General features: G+C 41.1%; 1 protein-coding gene across 1 annotated transcript in view; it reads left to right on the forward strand.

Annotated features, from left to right (window-relative positions):
• The window catches only part of LOC134342776 (peroxidasin homolog), a 275,630-nt gene that overhangs the window by 100,592 nt on the left and 147,080 nt on the right, over positions 1 to 27,958 (forward strand). Inside the window, exon 2 of the mRNA XM_063041342.1 lies at positions 11,877 to 11,948. Coding sequence (XP_062897412.1) covers positions 11,877 to 11,948 — 72 coding nt within the window. The remainder of the gene's footprint in view (positions 1 to 11,876; positions 11,949 to 27,958) is intronic.

Below are 27,958 nucleotides of genomic sequence, written 5' to 3' on the forward strand. Positions count from 1 at the left end.
TTAAATTAACTTATTTAATTTTAGATTTTGAATGTGTGTGTACATTTTTTACCAATTAGTTGGGGATTTGTAGATACCAAAAGTTGATTCATTCCTCAAATGAATTTTTCTTTAAACTGTAAATATCCAATTTTGCCAAATATTAGTAATATATGAAAATAGGTCAATAAACCGAACCAAAAATAAAAACAAAGTATTCTGATCCCAATTCTGTTTTATGTGTGAACTATCTACCAGCTGGATCAGAAAAATAACGATCTGTAATTTCTTTCCGGTTGTGAGACTGTCAAGGGACAAGTAAAATATTGCAACAGAGAAAAAGTATTGGTGAAATTTGATACCTTTGAAAGAACATTTCAAAATAAAGACTCCCTCAGTAATACAATGGGATCTTTCTCTGGTGAAGTATAGAAACCATAATAAGAGCCAGATGCCTCTGCTTGTGACTGGGGAATGTAACGTTGACAAGTTTCTTCCTATCAGCCTATACATCAGCTTAAATCTTGCCCTCATCTGCACAGTTCTTCAGAGTTCTCTCTATGCCTATTTCATTATGCTTCATACTCCTCTGTCTGCCTTCCACTCATTGGCTTCAGGTTGCAGTTGTGTATCACCCTGTTCACTGTTGCTTTTTGCTATAGATCATTTGAGCAATACTTGCCAGTCTTCAGAAACAGCCACCCTTACCTAACACATCCGTCACTGGCTCTAAGTTGCTCGGCTTTGCCATGTCAATGTTATTCTCCAAAATGTATCTAATTTTGATCACTTCTCATTCTTTTTCATTTCCGTACTTTTTATATCAGTTTATTGCACTTGATGGGCCATCTGGCTAAGCAACAGACTCTATTGTAACAGATATCAATAAGTTGATTTTGTAAGCTGGAAAATATACACAAGTCACTTGATATGGTAACAATATCGCCATGGTATAGAAATTAATAACATCATAAGGCTGATAAGAAAGAACAATTATGATAAATGAAGAGAGAGGGAAAGCTAGCCATGCCCTTTGTTGAAACAAACATGTACATTCATCAGACTTCTGAAATTATTATTTTGGGAGCTCATACATATGTAGGGGTGATGATAAGTCGAGCTTTTGTTTCAGAAGCAGCACATAAAAATGCTTTCGAGGACAAAACCTAAAGGTGTTGTATTCTGTATCTGAATATGAACCCAGATATGTTACTATCATCACTGTCTCCCACAAAATCTTTCAAATTAGCTGAAAAGATAAACAAACTAACTTCAGTGCTCTCTTCAGGGTATCATTCCGAGCATTGAAGCCCTAGTTACGTGTGTTATCTAACCTCTTCACTGATCTATGAGAATCCCTGACCCATGACCACTCAAGGTGGAGAGAGTGCATTTAAGATGACATTGAGAACTACCAGTTGATACTTTGTTCTCATGTTGGTTCTCAGTAATATCTTTGTCTAGAATGTTCACACAGTAAAATCCAGGACTGGTGAGCTCAAGAGACACTGGCTGTTGAAACATCGTTGCTTGGTCATTCTCCATATCTAGTACTGTACCTGCTTTCTTTAGGGAAATTTTACTCAAGAGTAATGGAATATTCACTGGTACTACCTCCGTTTCAGTGTAACATTTTGTCTTCCCTATTTTTGTGGGACTGTTCACTCTTCTGGTGGAATGTACAATCTTTCCATCTCCAAATTTGAATGCTTTGTTACTAGGTGTATCTGCGTTTACCAGTTTCTGCACCATTCCGGTTTAGTTCACTTACATAGCTTTTAAGCCATTTTTCCCCACACACTGTTCATGTGTATGCTGTATCAAAAACAGCAGATCCTGGAGATTCTGTCATCAAAATCTCTGCCTCAGATGTCTCTGCAGTAGTAAGTGATTCCTTTGCAAACAATGTGACATGGCACTCTTCTACATCTTCAGGTTTGTTATTTTCTTCTGTTAGCCTAACTTGTTTGGTTCTGTGCGGACAGTTTCTTGCCCAGTGGTAAATACTTTGACATACTGCACATTTTGATCTCCTACCGTACTTGTTTATTGATTTGTGCCAGGTAATGGTACCCTTGTTTGATCCCTCTGGGATCAATGCTTGCTATACTCTAGCTTCCTCTCAGTGAAGTATGCCATTTCCTGACTCAAACTAATTCCGATTGTCTTAGTGGCCTTTTCTCCAAAAATCCTCATAGATGCAAGTGTATGTTCTGCGCACGCAGTTAATGCTAGCTGTCTGTCCTATATGACTAGACACACAGTATCCAACAATTTAAAAGCTAATACAGCATCAGGAAGTTCCATTTTGTATTTACGTATATGACTGTACTTTAGTTCAGAATCAATTATATAATCAGCCATATTTTTAGAATTGTCTGTATAAATTTTATAAAAATTTTAATATGCCTCGTAAATCAGATCCTTTTCTTCCTTCAAAAAAAAAGAGTCAAGTGTGTTTATTAACATATTCGTCATCATCAGGTGCCATGCCCAGTTTGAGCTTTGACTGCCATGGCCCACACACTCCTGGTCCGGGTCAAGTGGATCAATTCATGGGTATTCATTTCCAGTCCTCTGGCTGCTGTCTCCATCATCATTTGTCTTTGTCTTCCTCTTGCTTTCTTCCCTTCAATCTTCCCCATAATTACCATGCATTCTAACTCCTCTTTCCTAGTGACATGTCCAGTGAAGTTACGTTGCCTTTTCATGATCTCATACATTATTTCTCTTTTTGTGTTTGCTCTGTTCATGACATCGTTGTTAAATATTCATTTCATCCATGATATTCTTTGCATCCTCCTCAAAAACCACATTTCTGCTGCTACAATTCATTTCCTCATGTTTTAAATATTGTCCAACATTCTGAGCCATATAATATAACTGGATAAACATAACATTTCAGTACTCTGAGGCGGGTTGTCATGCCTAGTTTAGTATTAGTCAGTATACTCTTCATTCTCGTAAAGGTGTCTTTTGCCATCCCTATTCTTCTTTTGATGTCCAAGTCGCACCTGCCATCTGATGTCACCCAGCTTCCTGAGTAGTAAAAGTTCTTTACTTGCTTTATGTCTTCCCCATTTATTCTCAGCCGCAGATAGGATTCTCCTTCTTTTTGGATATCACCATACATTCTGTCTTTTTGCAATTGATAGATAGACCCATTTTTGCACCTTCTTCAACAATTATATCAATTAAGTTTAGTAGTTCTTCCTCTGTACTTGCAATTAACAGTGTCATCTGCATATCTGAAATTATTGATGTTTTCACTGCCAACTTTGATTCCCAAGATGTCTCTTATTTTTTGTAATATTGTTTCACCGTACATATTAAATAAATCAGGGGAGAAAATACACCCTTGTCTAACGCCTCTCTTACCGTCATATTCGTATTCATAATGTATTCATAACGTCATCTTTGTTCAAGTCTTCCACCGAAATTCCCATTGTGGTCTCTCTCGCTCTTCCCAAAAGTGACAATGCATCAGCCATGACCTGCTTTGTCTTTTCCAGTTCCGAAACAAGAGTCGATATTCGGATTTTATTTTTCCAGCTTTTGAAAGGCTTGTTCTCATCAAATGCTGGTGAGATCCTGTCTTTGGAAGCCATCCTCTGCTACCACTGTTAACGCCCAAACAACAAGGACACTTTTTCTTTTGATTAACAACTTTACTTTCAACGTCTCCGTTCAGTACCTGAGGGCCACCGCCTTTACATCCCACAATACCCCTTTCTCCTCCCACGCACACGCACATAACGGAGACTGTGTGCGTGTGTTCCAAATAGTTACATAGTCCAAATGAACAGAGCTCAACGATACAGTATAGAAGCAGGCCATCCCATGTTTCATTAGGGTACGTCATGATATTCTGTACTCCAGTGAATATTGGCACAACCTGCCCAATCATTCTTCATATGTTAATTCATCCCAGGAATTAATCAAGTGAATCTTTTCATTTAGAGCACAGTATCACAGTTGCGATCTCATTGGCACCATCTGAAGCTGCTTCAGAACTTTGCTGGCTTTTATACTCATACTCCTTCCATTAGCCTTCCTAATTGCATGTTGTCCTTGTATACTTCCTTTGTGTCATGGAGTGGGACCCCCAGCTCACTTGGTATTTTATTGTCTAACTTCCTTTAAATATTAATTTCTGAGTCCTGATGAAGAGTCTTGGCCCGAAATGTCAAATGTTTATTCATTTCCAGAGATGCTGTCTGACTTGCTGAATTCCTCCAGCACTTTGTGTGTGTTGCTCTGGATTTCCAGCATCAGCAAAATCTCTTGTGTTTAAATATCAATTTGTTCTTTTTTCATTCATCCTTGCCAGATGGAAAACATTACATTTTCCTTAGCACCTAACTTTCCTCTATCACTTACATGTTTGTGTTCTCACAAGTTACTACTTTTCTTTGTATTGTCAACAAAATCCGCTGAAGTATACCTGATTGCTTTATCCAAGTCACTAATAAAGGTTATAAATAGAAATCAGTATCTGCGACCATACCAGGTACTGATTGCCAATCCGGAAGTGACCCCAATACCCTGGCCTGCTCCTTTCTATTAATTAGCCAAATTCCTTACCCTGCCAATATACTTTGCCCAGTAGCATAATTTTGGTGAAGGATGTTTGATTTTTAATTGCATAGATGCAGCCTGACCTGCTCAGTGTTTTCAGCATTTCCATTTTTTTTAAATTTTAGATTACCAGCATCAACAGTTTTTATAAGTTTCACACACTGCTTTGTTTTATGTGAATTTTATTGAATACCTTTTAAAATCCAAATCTACCACTTCTACTGATGCCCTTTAATTCACTCTGTTTGGTAGATTTTCATAGAGCTCTAGCAAATTTGTGAAACACTGATTCTCTTTCATAAAACCATCCTCCCTGATGTCTTATAATCCTTTCTAAAATACAGTTCTCCAGAAATGAACAGAATATTCCTGCAGAGGCCTAACCCATCCTTTATTTGACTTAATAAGCTGATTTTGTTGAAAAAGAGAAAGATTTCATATTTTTAACAAGCTCAACCATCTGCACCCTTGATTTTCCATTTTAAATTTTACGATGACTCTCATCATTCAAAATGCATCACTTCATCAATTTTTTTATTAAATTTCATTTGCCATACATTTCCCCTTTTCCCCAATCTGTCCTTTTCGATCTATTAATTTTTTGGGAGCATGTAGGTGTTGCTGGCTAGATCTGCATTCGTTGTTTATTCTTAATTTTCTGTGTGAAGATGCTAACAATTAGCCGCCTTGAACTATTGGAGTCTATCAGGGGAAGATCCTTCTTCAGTTATAATGCAAGGTCGTTGTAGTATATTAAAATTCAAAGTACATTTATTATCAAAATGTGTATAAATTATACAACCTTGAGATTTGATTACTCACAGGCAGCCACAAAACAAGAAGCCCAAAAGAACTCTGCTTAAAAAAGACCAACACCCATTGTGCAGAGAGAGAGAAAAAAAAAACAAATCGTGCAAACAATAAAAGCAAGCAACAGCATTCAGAATGCAAGTGAGTCTATAGACACGAAGCTCGAAGCAGCCGGAGCAGGCCTTCAGCCTCAGCCTCAGTTCATCACACAGTGGGGCATAAAAAAATAGGCTATTACAGGATTAAAATCTGTGATGATGAATGGATAGCGGTACATTTCCCAGTAAGGATGGCAGGCCTCTCAGCAGAGAAGCTCCAGCTAGTGGTCTTCCGGAGCCTGTGCTTCTCCTGTCCTTCCTGTGGAATGGGTAGGAGTTTGAGGAGTGCTGTAGTAGTAGTGTGAGAAATTACAGTAGATGGTGGGTGGAATAATTGTGTTTGAGCAATCAAACAGGCAGCACAGTAGTGCAGTGGTTAGTGCAATCACTTCACATCACCAGTTGGCGTCTGATTCCCACTGCTCTCTGTAATGAGTTTGTATTTCTCCCCATGATTGAGTGGGTTTCCTCTGGGTGATCCCGTTTCCTCACACATTCCAAAGATATTTAGTTATGGTTAGGGTTAGTGAGTTGTGGGCAGGCTATGTTTGCGCCAGAAACATGGCAACTCCTGTGGGCTACCCCCAGCATAGTCCTCAGTGATTTGATTTGATGCAAATGATGCATTTCACTGTGTGTTTCAATGTACATTTGACAAAACAACTAATCTTTATCTTTGTAAATGTTCTGCATGATGAATGGGATGTCAGTTAAGTGGATGGTTTCGTTCTGATGGTCTTGGAACAGTATTCATCCATACAATTAGAGAATTTTTCACCAGGCTCCTGACTTGTGCCTTGTGAGTGAAACTTGTGAGCCATAACCCAAGTTTCAAGGATATAGTATGATTTAATTTCATTGCAGATGAAGACGTAGTTTGAGGAGATGGTCCAGAATGGTAAGGAGAACTCTAGAGATGATGAGCCTGACAGACAATCCAATCCTTTGTAATAAAACAGGCTGCAACTGTTCTGGCGAATTGATGAGAGTCATAAATAATCAGCAGCCATGTGAGTCAGGCAGCAATGTGGAGAACATCAACATGAAAGAGTAGGAGATGAGTCCATGTGAGGAAGCCACAAATTGAAATGAGTAGAGGATATAATCTAATTGGTCTTGGAACTGCAGATGGAGATCACAGCTGTGCTTGACAAGCAGCAAAGAAATTCTGAGTCATCTCCAGACATTAACTTATTGCCTAGGACTGAACAAAATAAAGGTTTAAAGGTTCAAAGGTTCAATTTAATGTCAGAGAAATGTAAACAATATACATCCTGAAATGGGTTTGAAGGATACCTCGGCAAGGTAGAGGTCAATGCGCCAGACTACAGTGCGAGTCCTGACGAAGGGTCTTGGACCAAAATGTCAACTGTACCTCTTCCTAGCGATGTCGCCTGGCCTGCTGCGTTCACCAGCAACTTTTATGTGTGTTACATCCTGAAATGCTTTTTCTTCGCAAACATCTGCAAAAACAGAGAAGTGTCCCAAAGAATGAATGACAGTTAAATGTAAGAACCCCAAAGTGCCCCCCCAAGCTCACCTCCCTCCCGCGCGTAGCAGCAGTGAACAATAATCTCCCCTTCCCCCAGCGGCAAAAAGAAAGCAAGTATCACCACCATCACCGAGCACTCAAGCGTGAGCAAAGCAATAGCAAAGATACAGACTTGCAGTTACCCCAAAGGCTTTGCGTTTCATCCGGCATTCAACATAACACTGGCTCTCTCTCTCCCTAATAAGGGAAAAGGAGGTGTCTCTGTTTTTCACCAGCGAGCGAATTGATCAGTGAACTCCAAGACCCAGGCCTCAATACCCCCTTGTGTAATGGGTTCCTGGATTTCCTCGCTTGTAGAGCCCAGTCAGTTCAGATTGGCAAAAACATCTCCTCCACAATCTGCATCAGTACAGGAGCACCGCAGGGATGTGTACTTTGCCCCCTGCCCTACTCACGTTACACCTATGACTGCGGCTATGTACAGCTCCAACACCAGATACAAGTTAGTTGACGACACCACTCTTGTGGGCTGTATCAAAGGGGTTGGTGAATCAGCATACAGAAGGGAGACTGAAAACTTGGCTGAGTGATATAATAACAATAACCTCTCACTCAATGTCAATAAGACCAAGGAACTGATTGTAGACTTCAGGAAAGGGAAACCAGAGGTAATCATCAGAGGTAGAGAGGGTCAGTAACTTTAAATTCCTGAGAGATTACCTCAGAGGACCTGTCCTGGACCCATCACATAAATATTATTGTGAAGAAAGCACGACAGCATCTCTGCTTCCTCAGTAGTCTGTGGCGCTTTGGCGTGTCATGGAAAACCTTGTCAAACTTCTATAGATGTGTGGTGGAAGGTGTGCTGACTGGTTGCATTATGGCATGGTATGGGAACACCAATGCCTTTGAGCGGAAAATCCTCCAAAAGGTAGTGGATTTGGCGCAGTACATCATGGGTAAAACACTCCAAACCGTTGAGCATATCTACATGAAATACTGATGTTGAAAAGCCCCATCAATCATCAAAGATCCTCACCTCGCAGGCAATGCTCTTTTCTCACTGCTGCCATCAGGTAGAAGATAAACACAAAATAATCTGCAGATGCTGGGGTCAAAGCAACCAGCAGCGTGTTGTGAGTGTTGATCAGGTAGAAGGTACAGGAACCTCAAGACTCGCACCACCAGGTTCAAGAACAGTTACTACACCCCAACCATCCGGCTCTTGAACAAAAGGGGGTAGCTACACTCATTTAAAGACTCTGTTATGTTGTTATCTCATGCACATTATTTATTGCTATTTATTTATATCTGCATTTGCAATTTGTTTACAGTTTACAGTTACTGTCTGTAGTTTTGCTAAGTATGTGGGAAAAAAAATCTCAGTGTTATATGTGGTGACATGTATGTACTCTGATAATAAACTTACTTTGAACTTTACTTGGAATTTTGAAAATATTAAATAGTAAACAAGAGAAAATAAAACACTGAACAACAATTTTTTTATTATTAATTTTTATTGCAACACCAACAAATTACATTCAATACAACCAGTTGCCAATTACATTTTGACTGTAACCCAGTCATCCTCCAATCTTCATCACCATCCCCCCTCCACCCCTCTCTTCCCCCATCCCTCTCCCCTCCACCAATCGACTGAATAGTAGTGCATACACAGACAAAGCATTCCTATTTTAACAAAAGATCTTTTAAGTTAGATATCAAATTTGTCCACATTATGATTGTGTTTGGTCGTGCACCATTTACTCTCGCTGATGAAAGTTCCAGGTAAGAAATGTCCAAAAAGCTCCGAAGCCAGTGAGTATTTGAAATATCATGGCGAGGTTTCCAACGCTGGACTACAATCTTCTTAGCTGCAGTCAGGCCTGCCAGCCAGACTTTGCTTTTTTTTCCGTAAAAACCTTTGAACCCTTGTAGGGAGAGTTTAATCCTCTAACATTAAATGATATAATAGTAAGATTTTCTAATTTATCTGTATTGCTCATCTTCCCGAAACTGTTGTTGTAAGTTGGTGGTAGAGCCCTGAGTTACCCCCTTACCACCACCCCCTCCCATCACCCCTCATATTCAGCCTTTTACTTTGTAACATCTGTGAGCATCACTTAGCAATGTCAGACACTGAAAATAACCACCCCTCCCTCAGCACCAACAAATTAGAAAGGCAAAGCAGTTCTCATAGACAATCATATCAAAGAGACAAGAAAAAAAAACCTGGACAAACCCGTTAACCTATATAATTAAAACCATTTCTGTCTCAACTATAATATACCACATAATCTTGCGAAAAACTGTTGCTTTAATAGACCGTCGATTAGCGATGGTGTTAGTGACGTCTTATCTGGCGCCCAGGAATGTAAACAAGTCTACTGGAGACATAACCCGAAATGAACATGTACAATTAAAGTTATTCAGAACAAACTGCTGTTTTTCAGCTGAACAACAATTTTTTTGAAGTGTTGCTTCCTCAGATTTTTTTTTGTTTATGATAGACCACTTAAAGTTGAACACAAATATAATTTCAGACTACTTGTATCACATAGGAATATGGAGAAAGGAGAAATTAGCTTTCATTGAATATAAAATGTTTAGTTGTATACCTGCTGTACATCGTTTGGTGCTCTGTAGTTGCCAAGAAAATTTTCAACGTCCTTGAATGCCTTCCATATGATTTTCTCCAGTCCCACTAAAAGTTCTTTGAAATACCTGTCACTGATGACCTGCTTGATTTGTAGAATCAAAGAAATGCCCTTCTTAATCTTGGCATCAGTTAATCTAATTAACTGAATCTGTCACAAATATTGAAATCCTTCACAGAAATTGTGTGCCTGGTGACAGCAGATTCCACCTTGAACCCAGTAATTCTGCTTTTGACTTTGACAAATCCAAGTCTCTGACTATGTCATTTAACTCAGATTGAGATATCAGATGAGGCTCAATCGACATAAAGGGATCTGTATCAGTATCAGTGTCATTTTCCATTCCCGACTCGTACATTATGGAATCTTTGTCTACCTCCTCTAGACTCCATGTCATGCTTTTCTAAGACCTTTATTGCCAGGCAGAATCTGTCCTGCCTCAGCGTGTCTGGATAAGATAGAAAACTTTCAGCTTACATTGTGGGCAACATTTTAATTGACTTGAATTATGAATTGAAATAACAAATATAGGTGATTTCAGAAAATGATGCATAATAGGGAAATTTCATGGTGATTTTCATGATCAGCAACCCAAAATCCATAAGACACTATATACCTAAAAGTATTCAGGATGCCCAGTGAAATTAGTGAGGTTGTGTTCATCTGTACAATGTCCATTCAGAAATTGGATGGCAGAGGGGAAAAAGCTGTTCCTGAATCACTGAGTGTGTGCCTCTCTTCTCAAAGGAATAGTGGCAGGGAGAACAGCAAAACGATGAAACTTGCCCCCATGTCGGAACTTATGGGATTGATCAATAGAAGAAAAGTATTGCGAGGGCAGGGGATTTTACTAAATGGATGATGACCGAGAAAAAGGAAGGCATAGTTGGTGGGGGAGCAACCTAAGGATCCTGGGAATATACCCTACTATTAGTGGCTTATGAGGTCTTACCATAATAACTTACCTTGGCCACCCTACAACTGCTGCATGGCTTTTTGAATTTCTGCCATACAGGCTTCCACAATCCCAAATTCAAACTGATATTCTAGCAGAAACGTATTATCAAGAATTGTACTGAATTACACTGCAGCATATCTGCAGAGGGAGCTAGTGAAGGTAAGAGGTTGGGAAGCAGAAGTCCTGTGTCAGTGAGTGCACTTAGAGAACTTTATCCCATCCAATTCTTTCCATTGGCAAGGTAGATGATCCCTCCCAGGACAATATGTTTCAGTCTCTCTTGCTCTGTTGCAAAAGGAAAAATGCTCTTCTCCCCAATAGAAGCATTGCAGTCAACATAAGACATAGGAGCAGAAATAGGCCATTCATCCCATTAAGTTTGCAACGCCATTCCATCAGAGCTGATTTATTATCCCTCTCGACCCCATTCTCCTGCCTTTTCCCCATTAGCTTTAATGCCCTTGCTCATCAAGAAGCTATAATCTGTGCTTTAAATATACCCAATGACATCCACAGCCATCTGTGGAAATGAATTTCACAGATTCACCACCCTCTGCAAAAGAAATTCTGATGACCATAAGACCATAAGACAAAGGAGCAGAAGTAGGCCATTCGGCTCATCGAGTCTGCTCCGCCATTTTATCATGAGCTGATCCATTTTCTCCTATTTAGTCCCACTCCCCTGTCTTCTCACCATAACCTTTGCTGCCCTGGCTACTCAGATACCTATCAATCTCTGCCTTAAATACACCTCTGCCTTAAAAATTCTGATGACATCAGCTAATGACATAATAACATCATCTGGCATGGAAATATCATGTCAAAAGAGCATCCATGAGTTATACCAGGAAATGATCAGAGGAATTTGCTGAATATCATGAAGTGACCCATTACTTAGTTCCACTTCAGGAGAAGGTCATTTTCAATCATGAGTTGCTGAAATAAAAAACACTGTTTGTCATTGAATTATGAACACAAGAGATTCTGCAGATGCGGGAAATCCAGAGTAACACACACAAAATGCTAGAGAAACTCAGCAGAACAAACAGCACCTTAGAGAGCCTACATTCGGGCCAAGACACTTCATCGGGAATTTCAATTGTAATTCAATTACTGGGTCTCTTTCTTTCTCACTCATTCACTTTAAAACCAATGTTGGAATTATCTTAAAATCTATGCCTTTAAGTTTTAACTATATATATATATCAGCTGACAAAATCTGGTGAAACTTCACTTAATAGAATATAAAAAACCTGTGCTTGTAAACCTTATAAACATTTATATGTGTTTGTGTATCTTTGCAGGGACCTGCGATTCAATCGCATTAAGGAAATCCGTCCAGCAGCCTTTAAGAGACTGAGGAATCTGAACACATTGTGAGTCACTTCCTGGGATAACTTTATTTTCTCTGTAGATTTGTATTAAAGAGGTGAAACATAAGAACTCAGGTTGACAAGCAAATCGTGCTGAGTGTTTCATAAACTTGGGAAAGGTTTCAGGATATATGCAGTGTGAAATCATTGAGTGAGATGTAATGCTCCTGATTGGGGGAGTAAGGGGGTTGAGGGAAGGGGAGGGGGAATGAGAGGGTGCCATATGTATAAGGCAGAAGGGATGATAGTCTGAAACTTAATTAGAAAAAAATGACTTTATTTTGTCCTATTTTGTTTCTTTAGATGTATACATTGCAGAACTCAGTTGCCTTTTTGCAGATTTCAATTGACTATGAGATCTCTGTATTTGATTTTTTAGTTGTAATTACCATAGCGTTTTAGTTTTAATTGTAGGCTTGAATTAATAGATTTCCAGATAGACATCAATGTTGTGCTTTTTTTCCTGTCAGGAAGATATTGTGATTAGTAAATCAATAATGAAAGGAAGAAATCTCAAAGCATTTTCTATTCTAATGACAGCTGTGTATCAACTCTGTAGTTGTATTTCCATTGAAATAGATAAGATTCAAGATAGTTTAATGTAATTTCCTGTGCACAAGTGTAAGGAGAATGAAATAATTGTTATTCTGTATCTGATGCAGCACAAAAAACACCCCACAAAAGATAAAGAACACAATAATAATAATAATAATAATACAATAAATATAATTACATAAATTGATTGTAAATCCATAAGTGCTGCTAGACTATACATAAAGTGACTGATGAGAAATAGTTAAGTAATGGTGGAGTTATTAGGTGGAGGCGTTGATCAGATTTACTGCTTGGGGAAAGTGACTGTTTTTGAGTCTGGCGGGCCTGGCATGGATGCAGTGTAGCCTCCTACCTGATGGGAGTGAGACAAACAGTCCATAAGCAGGGTGTGTGGGATCTTTCTTGATGCCTAAAATGAGGTATTCCCTGGCTGGTCTGAGAGCTATTCTGTCACTAGACTTGAAGGCAGCATCACGGGCTTTTAGTAGGGAGCACACCTCTTCGTTCAGCCAGGGTTTCTGATTGGACTATTTCTAAGTAACAACATCATCTACACACTTACTGATGTAGCCAATGACAGATGAGGCATATTCCTCAAGGTCTTCTCCGTATGTGGCAACCTGCTTGAATGTCTGCCAGATGTTCCATTCAAAACAGTACTGAAACATAGAGATTGCCTCATTAGGCCATTAGATGGTCCTCTTCACTGGATTCTCCATTTTCAGCAGTGGTTGGTATGCTGAGATTAACATTATGGAGATGTGGTCAGAGAGGCCAAGATGAGGGCATGGTATGGCTCTGTAAGTACTGCATCGGTTTGTATGAACATGGTTAAACCGCAGAGGAGTGGAGGTGTTGCTGAGAATTTAAAAAAACAACCGATCAATATACTTTTCTTCCTTCATCGTGATCATGTGTAATTTTCACTTTGACTCTGTAACCAATGCCAGTGGATTACTATGTATTAAGTTCATAGTTTAGTTGAAAAAATTGCAAAGTAATGGGGAAAGAGGGTTGAGATCTTGTAATTGAAATTTAAGAAGTTTGGAGAATGGGGTGTAGGGGGAGTGGTGATGTATTTGGAAAAAGGGTAATAATTACTGGATGGCCACTTCTCTGAGAATCCATGTGTAAATTTCAGCTGAGTCTTCCATGTGAGGCATGATACGGATGAATCCTATACAAACTGCAGAGAGGCACAACTTTCAGTGATTTCCCTCACGCAGCACAACTCACTATACCATGGAAAGCAGCCTCCCCTGCAAGGATTCTGTCTGCACTTCTCACTGCCTCAGTAAATCAGCCAAAACCCCACCAATCCTAGACATTCACTCTTTTTCCTTCTTCCATCAGGCAGAAGATACAAAAGCCTGAAAGCAAATACCACCATCTCAAGGATAGTTTCTATAAGACTATTGAATGGTTCTCTAGTGCCATAAGATGGACACTTGACCTGAAAATCTACCTCAACGTGCCCCTGTACCTTATTGTCTTCCTGCATTGCACTTCCTCTGTAACTGTAACACTTTATTCTGCATTCTGTTAGTATTTTATCTTCTACTACCTTAATACAATTAAGGTTATAGCCGGGGTGGTCATGGGGACAAGCTCCCACTACGTATTAAATGCTCCAAATGGCATGCGCCTCAAATAGCCTCTGACAACCAAGTCCAGCTCCTGGCCTTCACACCTGGTTTAGCTGCTAAGCCCAACAAAACTGTATCTACTGACAGGAGAAGGGGCAAAGGCAGGTTACTGGCGCCTTAAAAACCAGCCACTTTGGGCAGATGGGGCTCATCAGCCGTGGTCGGCAGCTCATCTAGAAGAAGGAAAACTCTGATCTCAAACCTCTGCTGCCTTGCAACTATATCCACTCATGGAGAAGGCTTTGAGAGTAAACCCTGAGGGAAAAATCCGGAGTTGGAGTCCCTAACACTGTCCTACATTGAGTTCAATGGTGACTGGCAACTCCTGCAACATTGCTGGTACAAAACTCTATCAGTGTCTGCTATTCCTTTGAGTTCATCAGATACATGGAGAGGGGGAGCTTGCTGCATGGGCAACAGCTTTCTCTCCATATCGTACTGCCCAGGCTAGCTTATCTAGACTGCTAGGATGCAATATCCATGGTCAACTCTGACTAATGGAGGCCTAAACAACCTTAATTCACCGTGTAATGAATTGATCTAAATGAACAGTGTCCAAGGCAAGATTTTCACTGCACCTCCGTACACTAATAAACTAATTTAGCATTATGTTTCCTCACAAAACAAACCTAACTGTTAATTGTCCACATCCTTCCCTTAGCATTGTGGGAGCTATCCTGGATTAATTTGTGCCTTTACAAAACCTCTAAATACACTTCTTTTGAATTACTCTCACTGCAGTCTACAGCATGTAATTTCCCTTTAAACACCATACTTTTAAATCAACTTAATGAACTACAGATTTCACAGTCTTCTGAAGGACTCAGCAGACTTAACTCTCAAGCAAGCAGGCACAGCATCTTTAAGTGGATGAAGGCACATAAGCATGGCTGGAAACGAGGCAGGAGTGGCGGGGTGGGGGGGATGAGGTCCCAAGCCAGGCTGAAACACACAGCAATGAGACTCCCCCTCTGTCCAGCATCTTGTTAGTAAATGTGCAGTCACTGGAGAACAAAATTGAAGACCTGAGGACAAGACTGTTGTATTGAAGGGAAATGAGAAATTATTGTGTTCTGTGTTTTACTGAGGCGTGGCATACTCAGGGTATGCCAGCTATGGCGACCTGAAGGCTTTTCGATACACAGATTGGACCAAAATACTGATGCAAAGAAGGCAAAAGGTGGAAGTGTGTCTTTCATGATAAAATCTCTGTGGTGTTCTGATGTGGTGTTCTGATGTGGTTTTGTCGTACTCGTGTTCACTTGACCTTGAATAGCTAACAGACAAATGCCTACTGTTCTATTTACCAAGAGAGTTATTTTCCGTAATCCTGATTGCAGTTTCCATACTTCAAATGGCCGACTGTAATCAAGCCCTTGAGATGCTGCATTTTGCCATTATCAAACATGAAACAGTCCCTGACACATTTTGTATCATTGGGATTTCAACTAATCTTGTTTGATGAAAACTCTGCCCAATACCACCAGCATATAACCTGTAACACCAGAGGTCCCAACACAGCCAACCACTGTTATACCAAGAAAAGCAATGCCTTTTGTCCATGCCCAGACTGCACTTTAGGAAATCTAATCACTTGGCTGTCCTACCTGCATATCGGCAGAAGCTAAAGAGCAAGGCTCCAGAGATTATGACAACAAAGAGGTAATTACGGGAAGGAGGGGAGTAGCTACGGGATTGCTTCGAGTTATGTTCATCATCTATGGCTCTGAATGAATACATTACGGTTGTTATGGGCTTTATAAAAATAGTCGTAGATGAGTGTGCCCCCACAAAGTCTTTCAGAAGAACCATGAGATCCACAATCTGCTGAAGGCCAGAGCAGAGGCATTCAAGTCTGGTGACCAAGAAAGTTACAAGAGGTCCAGGTATGATCTCCAGAGAGTACTCTCATGGGCGAGGTGGCAATTCCAGTCTAAACTTGAATCAGTGAAGGATGCTCAACAGTTGTGGCAAGGCTTGAATGTTCTTACCTGTAACAAAGTGAAACCAAGTAACATAGGTGACAACAAAGTTTTGCTCCCACTTGAGATCCATGCCTTCTATGTTCACTTTGACTGTCTAAACCTGGAGGAACTATCACGAGCTCCCAGAGCCCCTGATGATCCTGTGATTTCTGTCTCTGAAGCTGACATACATTCATCCTTCAGGAAGGTAAAGCTTCCAGCCCTGATGGGGTACCTGGCTGAATACTAAAGACCTGTGCTTATCAACTGGCTGGAATGTCCACTGATATCTTTAACCTCTCACCTCTGCATTCTGAGGTATCTACCGGCTTCAATTATACCGATGCCTAAGTAGAGCCTGATTTCCTGCCTCAGTGACTATCATCCAGTAACACTTACATCAGTAATGATGAACTATTTTGAGAGGCTGGTGATGAAACATATCAACTCCTGCCTTAGAAGCGACTTAGATCCACTCCAATTTGCCTACTGGCACAACAGGTCTCCACCATTTCATTGGCTTTTCACTCAACCCTGGAACATCTGGACAGCAAAGATGCATACATCAGGATGTTCTTTATCAACTACAACTTGGCATTCATTACTATCAGCTCCACAACACTAATCAAGATGCTTCAAGACCTTGACATCAATGCCTCCTTGTGCAATTCGATCCTCATTTTCCTCACTAGCAGACTGCAGTCAATTCAGATTGGCTACAACATCTACTTCACAATTTCCATCAGCACAGGTGCACCACAAGGTCGTGTGCTTAGCCCTCTGCTCTACTCACTTTACACTTATGACTGTGTGGCTAAGCACAGCTCCAATGCCATATTTAAGTTTGCTGGCACCACCACATTCGTAGGCCAAATCAAAGATGGTGATGAATCATCTCCTAGCAATTGAGAAATGAGTATGCTTGGCTATGTCTATACCTCAGGCTTTACCAACTTCAACTGAGAAAAGATAAAAATAATAATAATTTTGATATTATTACTTCTATTTTTCTTTTTGTATTTGCACAGTTTGTACTTTGCTAACTGGTTGTCCGCCCTGATGGTGCGGTCTTTCTTTGATTCTATTATGGTTATTAGGTTTACTGAGTGTGCCCAACTGAAAATGAATCTCAGGATGGTATACAGTATAGCGATATATATGCACAGTTGTGCTAGAAAGTTTGTGAAGCCTGTTGAATTTTCTCTATTTCTGTAGAAATATGACCTAAAATAGAATTTCACGTAATATTCCAGGTAATATTGGATCATTTTTTTCAATAAATAAATGAACAGGTATAATGTTTTTTTGTTATTTATTTAACTGGGTTTTCTTTATCTAGTTTTAGGACTGATCTAGTTTTAGGAAGATCTGATCACATTTTCGGTCATATTTATACAGAAATAGAGAAAATTCTACAGGGTTCACAAACTTTCTAGCACCATTGTACTTTAATGATAAATTTACTTTGAACTCTGAGATGATTGGTTACAAAGATAACCACAAGAGGTCAGTCGCTCACGTCTGGACAGTGGAAAAGTGACAGTGAAGGTGGTCTATATGATCAACATTATCAAAGGCTGAGAATGAAGGGAAGGGATACTGCACTGCAGTGACTGCCATACAGATCTCACCTGTATAATTGATAAGGACAAATGAACTCTACACTGCTCTATTTTCTGTAAACTTCAGCCCTTTTAATACTATTAGAACTTAACAAATTTGTATAGCTTCTGCATGCCCGTATGTTTGGTTTTATTTACATAAGAAGATATTTTCACTGATTTTCTTGTTAATTCAGAAGTATTCTTATATGATTGTAACCATTACATTAAAAATGAAATGCCACAATCACTCTGGCATTTCACATTAAAAATGGAAATAGTGCTGCTACAAAATGTTACAAAGTAGTGCAGTGTATCTTTAAAAATATAAAACTGTTTTTCTTCTGTAACACACCATGCCATTCTGTGTTTTTATTAAATGTTGAAGAAAAATAGAAATGAATAAATCTTGTTTATAGAAAGATAACAGGAAACAGAGAACTTTGTTTATGAATCATAAGTATGCCAGGCTCAGGGCTGAAGCACTCTGTTCCAAGGCAGAAAAGGGCCTTTGTTTGTTATTGGCCAAGTTGCTAGCTGGCAAATACTGTGGCCTATAAAACTTATGCTAACTTGAATAATATTCTTTTAAATAATATTGTGCCTTGATATAGCAATGTCTTTTTACTTACATTCAATTATAACTTTCAAAAGGGAGCTGACTAAGCATCTGAAAGGAAAAACATTTGCAGACCCTGGGGATGAAGGTGGAGTGAGACTGACTACGTAGAACCAGTGTATACTCAATGGACTCTTTCTGAGCTGTAACTGTTCAGTCACTCTTAGATTCTGTAGTTGGTGGGTGTTCGTACAGTCCCTCCAAAACCGTTCAATATCCTTTATTTTAGCATCTGTAGAGACTCCAAAGTGGAAGTGAGTTCCTGTTTTTGAAATGAAAAGCAGTCCTGGCATATCTTGTGTTAATCAGTGAATTGATATCTTTCCATTAATTAAAATTTGCTATTCTGTAATGTTCTCTCAAGTAGACCAGTGCATAATCAATTCATTATTTTTGTCTTGGATTAAGCATATAATAGCTACACTAAGTGGAAACCCAAGCAGTCATGCAAATGTAGGAAATCTGACAGCTTTTCTTTTTGTTTATAGAGCTCTGACCTTTTACAGAGAATAGAAGGTAATAGATAAATTGATGGACATGCTGGAGAAACACAAGTTCTTCCTCCATCCATCAAATTTTCCTTTTAAAACATTTCATATGAACTCCATGGAACTGACTCACCACCCATCCTGCTGATTCTCATGGTCCTCTCCACTGTTTGGAATATCTGTCACCAATCCTACTTTCTTTGGTTATCACTTGGTAATAGAGCCAACATCATATTGTGTTTTTCTTCTTGTCTCTTTCCTCTCTTTATCATTACTTTTCCACAGTACTGATATCCATTCAGTATAGTGACTATGTGGGGGGGGGGGGGGGTGCAGGTTTGGCCAGAGAACCTTGTCTGTTTTCCCCTGGTCGTTTCCTTTTTTGTTCATCTACACCTTCAGAATGATGTAGATATCCTCTTCAGACTTTTTGATTTTCCACAGTTTCTGTCTGTCCTGCTGATTTTCATTTTTTTAGTGTATTTATTTTCTTGCAAGGCTATCCAGAGGTCGAGATTGGAATGTTAACAATTGCAGAATGGGAGACTTAGTCTTGGGCACTGAATGTGTTACGGTAGGCACCTGACCGCGCCAGTCTCTGGGGTTTAGACACTCCAATTCTCTGGAGTATGGATAGCTGGCACAGTCCCTTCAAAGATTCTGGCCCAATGCACTGATTGGGGGCTATGTTTTGGTGCCAAGATTTGAATATTAAAAAAGTACCTGAACTGAGGTTCAGTGCTCAATCATCAGCTCAACTTTGGTTCAGTTTGCGATTGCGTTTAGGATTTCTGTCTCCTTTGGATTCTCGTCTAGTCTCATCAGGTTCTCATCTGGCACCACATCAGGAACCCTGTTCTTACCTCAGATGCGAAATTGTGTCTCAGTTTTAGTTTTAGGTACTCCAGCACTTGGGTCCTTTCCATCCTTGCCTAGGCCTTTCATCACAGGATGTTAGAATTGCCATTTCATTTTCTGTATTGCACAGTGCTACAGACTAAAGTTCCTATCAGTCTTGCACAAAAATGAATTTCTATCCCAATCTCAAGAAAGCTTTAGTGAGTATTAGAACCATAGAAACCATAGAACACCACAGCACAGAAAACAGGCCATTCGGCCCTTCTAGTCTGTGCTGAAACATTATTCCGCTAGTCCCATTGACCTGCATCCAGTCCATAGCCCTCCAGACCTCTCCCATCCACGTACCTATCCAATTTATTCTTCAAACTTAAGAGTGAGCCTACATGTACCACGTCAGATGGCAGCTCGTTCCACACTCCCACCACTCTCTGAGTGAAGAAGTTCCCCCTAATGATCCCCATAAACCTTTCCCCTTTCACCCTAAAGCCATGTCCTCTCGTATTTATCTCTCCTAATCTAAGTGGAAAGAGCCTATTCACATTTACTCTGTCTATACCCCTCATAATTTTGTAAACCTCTATCAAATCTCCCCTCATTCTTCTACGCTCCAAGGAATAAAGTCTTAATCTGCTCAATCTTTCCCTGTAACTCAACTCCTGAAGATCCGGCAACATCCTAGTAAATCTTTCTGCACTCTTTCAATCTTACTGATATCCTTCCTATAGTTAGGTGACCAGAACTGTAGGCAATCCTCCAAATTTGGCCTCATCAATGTCTTATACAACCCCCCCATAACATCCCAACTCCTATACTCAATATGAAGTAGTACAACACTTCTTCCCCCACCATCTCTGTTAATTTTAATTGTTATTACTAAAAAATACCACATTAAAGAAGCCTAATGCTGTTGGCTTATACTAAGACTAATCAAACTGATCAGGATATGAACTCTATATTCAAGGCAAAAAGGCCTAAGCTGCCTAGTTCCCATATATATTCCTTTCAATTTAAAAAAAATTAATGCTTGTATTCTGAATGTACAGTAACAAGGCTGTTGCTGACTGAATAATGAACTATTAATGAAGAGTCCTCTATACGGCAATGTTATGACTTAACTTCATCTTACTGGGATATTATTTCACAATGCATTCTGCAGAATTAGTTCATTTTCTTTTGGGATTATACCTGTCATGTGCCATCTGCAGGAATTGTTTTTGTTCTTTTGTTTCCATACATTTTATAGCAGTCTTAAATCCCTTTCAGTGTTTTTGTATTACTTTATTGTTGATCGCAAAGGGACCATAAAGGGAAATCTAATTACAAGGAGTTGTTTTCTGCTCACCAATGGACTATTTAATAAGATAGCATATATCATCTTGTAGAAAATATCTAACATATTTTTAGTTTTGCTTCCAATGGAGACCAATAACTAATGTTCTCTTTCCTCATGACACACTTGGATCCTAAAGCAGGTTCATTCACTTTAATGGGAGCTGACATGTCGGTCTGGCCTCGGAGCATCGCAGTCAGAAACTAAGAAGAAGTCATTCTGTGTGCTTCAATGAGTTGTCACTGAATGGCTTCTTGCATTCATCAACAGGAGAGATGAACGATCTGATATGATGGGGACTTGCACACAGCCAATCAGGGATATAATCTGTGGCTCCAGTTGATGCATAGCAGAGTAGATTAACTTTATAAATGTTCTGTGTGGGAGTAAAGAACTCTCTTCCCTCTTCAAGAAATGTTCCCATTTGGTATTTTCTTTTTCTAGAATAAAAGGTATTATACAACAGGAAATAATAAGAAAATGAAAGTAGTTTTCATGCATATAAGTCTTTTTTGTTTTATCTTAAGAGCCTCAACCAGAATGTGTTGAATGTTTGTTTACTCTTGTCATCCTCAGTTTTAGGAATAGGTGTGGCTTCAGAACTTCATTCTTGAAGAATATCTCTCAGGAACTGTTTCGAATATATTAGTACTTTCGCTACCTTTTTCAGTGAGGTTCAAAATGGTGCTAATGCTGAAGATTGCAAATTTCTAGGCAGGTGTATGTAAACCTTCCAAATACCTTAAAGACTGAAATAAGAAAACTGAGTATCTGCTTTGCTTAAGAGGTGTAACCTTTCAGGGAACTGGCCTTATTCATTTGACTGATAGGGGTCCTATAATTTGTGCATTGGGGAGGTATTTCAATATTTGCTAGTGTAAAATGTTTCAATTTGAAAGATTTGCAAATTAGTTTTGTCACTGATAATACTGGAAATATAAATGGCTTTTCAAATGGTTTTTAAAATTAAGAATATTATGTAAGTGAAGCACAAGATATTTAGTGTTCCGGGATAATTAGTATTTAGAAGGATAAAGGGTGTTAAGAAAAGAATGTACTAAATCAAATGATCTTAGGCAAAAGAAAGGAAAGGTGAGATTGTGATCGAAATGGGTATCTACCTCTTGGGAAGAATTGAATACTCAATAGTGTTGATTTGTGTCTGAGGAAAGTAGGTGATTTCTAATGGAAGCATATTAGGAATGCGCCTGGTTTCTGAACTGAACTCAGGAGTATGGGAATTGTTTTCTACATATTTAATGATATTAAAACAGCATTGTACACTGATGCTGTTTTAAAAAGCCTCAAAATTGCAGTTTTCCATAACAACAGTGCAGGCTTTGACCAATGCTGCTTAGAATTGCAGCTGCAACTTCAGGAGCACCAGCCATGCAGCTCACTTCCTGCACTGGAGCATGATGTAATGAAATACAGTAGTGGAAAGAGGGTTGGAAAGTGACTTTATGGTTCAGAAGGACCAGGGTAAACCGGTAATCCACACAGATCCTACAGGTCTATTGTCAGGCATTTACAGCAGGAGATTGCCAAGGATTCATGCAAGCACTGCTCTTCGCTGATTGCCACTGTTCCCCTTAAAGCACCCTCCCATTCACCTCCCAAAACTTTAGCATCCATTCTTGAAGCTGTATCACTGCCCATTTGCTAGGTAAGTACAGCTTGTAATACAAGCTGTATGTGCTCTGAACATACTCTATGCCAACATCAGTGAACTTGAGACCAGGTATCCAGAGGCTTTGCTCATTACAGTCGGGGACTTTAACCAGGCCAACCTCAGAAAGGCGCTGCCAAAGTTATACCAACGTGTCTCCTGCCCCACTAGAGGCCCGAATATACTTGACCACTGCTACACAGCAGTCAAGGATGCCTACCGTTCCGTCCCACGACCTCACTTCGGAAGATCGGACCATCAGGCCATACTCCTCCTCCCGGCTTACAAACAGAAACTGAAGCGGGAGGTCACGGTGTCAAAAGTAGTGTCGTGTTGGACGGAGGAAACGGATGAGGTTCTCCGTGACTGCTTTGAATCGGTGGACTGGTTAATATTCAAGGACTCGGCAGCTAACCTCATTGAGTATGCCTCAGCTGTCACGGAATTTATTTGGAAATGCACAGAGGACTGTGTGTCTCGCAAGACGATCCAGGTATTCCCTAACCGGAAACTGTGGAATAATTATGAGGTCAAGTCCCTTTTAAAGGCTAGAGCTGTGGCTTTTAGGTCCGGGGATACCAGTCGCTACACGGAATCCAGGCGTGAACTCAGGAAAGCCATTAAGGGTGTGTAAGTGAAAAGGGGGTTGGAGTACAGGATAGGAAGGGTTAAATGGTGTACGTGACCTGGAAAATATAGCAGGGGCAGGAACTAGACAACAGAACCGGGCACGGTTAGTATGTTGCAACTGCATGCTCATCTCTTAGAATAGAAGTGCTTACTGACCTGTACCTCTGCACGTGAAGCTGTTGTGACCATGATGAAATTGCTAACCACAAAACCGTTATAAGCATGGACAGGGGAAACAGGTGCTAACTGAAACCATTTCTTTTGGATATAAATGTTACCTTGTACTCGTGCTAGGCAGAGTTGATTGCCAGACACTGCAGATGCGTATGGTGGTTACCTCTCCTCGGATCAAATTAAATAAAGAATTGATGGAGCGAAAACGTGGCCTCTGAGTGTTTTCTCCGACTGAATAACAAATCGGTATGGACAAGGGCGCCAAGAGGCAATATCGAGCCAAGTTGGAAGCCCAGGCTAACCAGAGGGATGCCAGTAAACTATGGCAGGGTCTAAATGAGATCACTGGGCACAAAGAAAAGGCTGGGAATATCAATAACTGTGGCGCTTCTCTTCCTGACGAATTTAATGTATTCTACGCAAAATTCAAACAGACTAGGAGCGTCCCGCTCCCTCCGGATGAACCGGACCTGGTGACAGCAAGATTCTTCGTCACCAAGGAGGACGTTAGAAGGGCCTTCCTGAAGATAAATCCAAGGAAGGCGACGGGCCCAGATGGTGTCCTGGGACGGGTTCTCTGGGCCTGTGCAAGCGAGCTAGCTGGAGTGTTTGCTGACATCTTCAACTGCTCCTTGCTTCAGTCTAAGATCCCCTCGTGTTTTAAAAAGGCAACGATAATCCCGGTGCCAAAGAAGAGCAAGGTGGCATGCCTGAATGACTATCGACCTGTAGCTCTGACATCAATTGCTATGAAGTGCTTCGAGAGATTGGTTATGGCACACATCAACCACAGCCTACCGGTCAACCTCGATGCTTTGCAATTCGCCTACCGGAGCAACAGATCAACGGCAGATGCCATCTCTCTGGCCCTACATTCCTCCTTAGAACACCCGGAGAATAAAGATGCATACTTAAGGCTCCTTTTTGTTGACTACAGCTCTGCCTTTAATACCATCATTCCAAATAAACTGATTCTTAAGCTCCGGAACCTGGGCCTTAGCACCCAGATCTGCCGCTGGATCTTCAACTTCCTCACAGACAGGACCCAGGCTGTAAAAATAGGAGACAAGCTCTCCTCTACAATCACTCTGAGCACTGGTGCCCCACAAGGCTGTGTACTCAGCCCCCTGCTGTACTCACTGTACACCCATGATTGTGTAGCCAAGTTTCCGTCAAACACAATACATAAGTTTGCTGATGACACAACAATTGTAGGCCGTATCTCGGATAATTATGAGTTTGAGTACAGAGAGGAAATTAAGAACCTGGTGGCATGGTGCGAAGACAATAACCTATCCCTCAATGTCAGCCAGACGAAGGAATTGGTTGTTGACTTCAGAAGGAGTAGCGGACCACACGACCCCATCTACATCGGTTGTGCGCAAGTGAAACAGGTCAAAAGCTTTAAGTTCCTCGGGGTCAATATCACAAATGACCTGACTTGGTCCAACCAAGCAGAGTTCACTGCCAAGAAGGCCCACCAGCGCCTTTGCTTCCTGAGAAAACTAAAGAAATTTGGCCTGTCCCCTAAAACCCACACAAACCAATCTTCCGTCCTTGGACTCACTTTACACCGCACACTGTCGGAGCAGTGCTGCCAGGATAATCAAGGACACGACCCACCCAGCCGACACACTTTCCGTCCCTCTTCCCTCCGGGAGAAGGCTCAGGAGCTTGAAGACCCGTACGGCCAGATTTGGGAACAGCTTCTTTCCAACTGTGATAAGACTGCTGAACGGATCCTGACCCGGACCTGGGCTGGACCTGCCTCTCGGTTGTTTTTGCACTACCTTACTTTCCATTTTTTCTATTTTCTATTGTGATGAAAAACCAAGTTATCAGAAGATTGATGCTAATGAGAGAGAGATAAGTGAGACAATGGAGAAACATTCAAAATGCTAATAAGAGTGAAGATAGAGATTAACGAGAAAGAAACACATTTCAGAATATTGACAGACCGGTTGCTTTGAACCTGAACTGTCTGAAGTTTGATGGACAGGCGATACCCCAGCAGGGGGATAAAAAGAACAGGTTCGCTAAGGCACGACACACACCACGAGATAACGAGACCCTGGATGAGCGGTGTGCCCCCACAAGTTGGTGGGAGTTGGAGGTCTGGTTCGAGGGAACCGACCATAGACTGACAGGGTGAAAAGGGACGATCGGCAGGAACCTGGTGTGTGTGTCTGCCCTTGCCTGGGTGCCGGGTTCACCGCAGAAGAACAGTCGTATCCTGAATGGAGGGGTGACAGTCGGTGACCACAGAAGACATAAAAGGATTCGCCCAAAAGCCAACTGTAAAGAACATCAAAGGTCTGCTGAATCAGATTTGCATATCTCTATCTCTCTCTCTCTCTCCAACAGCACAACAGCGAACTGTACTGAGCTGAACTGAACTCTGCATCACTTGAGACTGATCACTTTACCCCAACACTGCGATAGAGCTTGGTTGATTCCTATTACCCTAGTTCTGTGTACATGTGTGTTTTATCATTGCTAACCTGTTGCATTTATATCCGTACGATTAGAGTACTGTGTTACTTATTTCTTTAATAAAACTTTATTAGCTTCCAGTAATCCAGACTCCAACTAAGTGGTCCATTTCTGCTGGTTTGGCAACCCAGTTACGGGGTACGTAACATAAGTGGGGATCTCGTCCGCGATTTTGAACGCCAAATTTGGGACTGGGTAAATTGAGTGGGTTAAAATTCCCGAAAGAAAGAAAGGGCAAAGAGCAGAAATGGAGATTGAAGAATTTCTAAAGGCGCCAACCTTGGGAGGCATTAGAGGATGCCAGGAAATCAGAATTGGCAACTGTGGCCAAACGGTTGAATCTTTTTAAGGGGAAGTTGACAATGAGGAGAGCGGAGATGCACAGAGCTATCATAGAGCATTATGTATCTAAAGGTGTGTTTCCCCAAGGGGAGCTGGAGGTGGTATCTATGGGCAAACCTGGTGGAGAAGCAGTACAGCTGCAGATGGAAAAATTGAGACTCGAGCATGCGTTCCGGGTAAAACAGCTGGAATGAGAAGAGAGCGACAAGCAGTTAGAATGTGAAGAGAGAATAAAACAGCTGGAGAGAGAAGAGAGAGACAGGCAGTTAGAACGAGAAGAGAGAATAAAACAGCTGGAGCGAGAAGAGAAGGACAGGCAGTTAGAACAAGAAGAGAAGTGGTTAGAACGACAAGAGAGAGAGAAACGGAGGGAAAGGGAATTTGAGCTGGAGAAGTTAAGGTTGACGCTAGCGCAGGGGCCCATGCCAAACCAAGGTGGAGGGTTCAGGGCGACCCAGGAGGTTAGGCTGGTTCCCCCATTTGAGGAGGCCAATGTTGATCGGTACTTTCTACATTTTGAAAAAGTTGCTGCAAGTCAGAACTGGCCGAGGGATAAGTGGGCTTCAGAGCGTACTTAAAGGAAAAGCTCAACAAGCTTACTCAGCATTGTCCGCAGAAGATGCCCAGAGGTGTGATGTGGTGAAAGAGGCGATACTCAGGATTTATGAGTTGGTCCCGGAGGCATACTGGCAGAGGTTCCGGAATGCGAGGAAGCAGCGGGGCCGCACGTATTTAGAGTTTGCCCGTGAGATGCAGATGTATTGTGAGCGTTGGTGCGCCTCAAAAGGGGTCAGTGGGGATTATGACAGACTGCTACAGCTAATACTGATTGAGCAGTTTAAAAGTTGTGTCCCTGAAGTTATAAAACCCTACCTAGATGAGAAAGAGGCAGACACCTTAGCCGCAACTGCTAAGTTAGCGGATGAATACACGTTAACGCACAAAGCGAAGTTTACCCCGAGTAAAAGCTACCAGAAGGGTAGTCAAGAGGGTGGAGAGAGTCCGCCAGAAAAGTCAGAAAGTAAACCAGGGACTAGTGAGAAGGATAAGGAAGACCAGGAGCTGTTTGGTAGGAAGTCTCCTGGGGTCGTATGCTATAATTCTGGGAAAGCCGGTCACTTTGCGTCCAGGTGCTTTGCCCCAAAGATGGAGACGGGGAAAAGAAAAACGACGGTTCCAACTGGCTGTATTGAGCTGGCAAACAAACCGCTAGGGGAGAAGAGGTCTGATAAAGTTCAGGAAGGGCGCGAGAAGTTTATCTTGGCCGGATTGGTGTCGGTGAAGGAGGGTTTAAACCTGGTTCCAGTACGGATCTGAAGAGACACTGGAGCTTGTCAGTCATTGATCTTAAAGAGTGTGTTAGACTTTAGTTCAGAGATCCAGACTGGGGAGGTCAGGGTGATAAAAGTCATTGGAAAAGGGACTGAAGCAGTACCTTTGCACCAGATACACCTAAAAAGCAACTTGGTCTCTGGACCAGTCACGATCGGGGTGAGGCGTGAACTACCAATGGATGATGTGGAGGTCTTACTCGGTAATGACCTCACCGGCGGAAATGTGTTCTCAGCAGTAAAACTGATAAACCAGCCTGCCAGCATTGAAGCCCCGCCCATGGACTCACAGGTTTATCCCGTTTGCGCC

Source organism: Mobula hypostoma, chromosome 2 (assembly GCF_963921235.1).
Source record: "Mobula hypostoma chromosome 2, sMobHyp1.1, whole genome shotgun sequence".
NCBI classification, from domain to species: Eukaryota; Metazoa; Chordata; class Chondrichthyes; order Myliobatiformes; family Myliobatidae; genus Mobula; species Mobula hypostoma.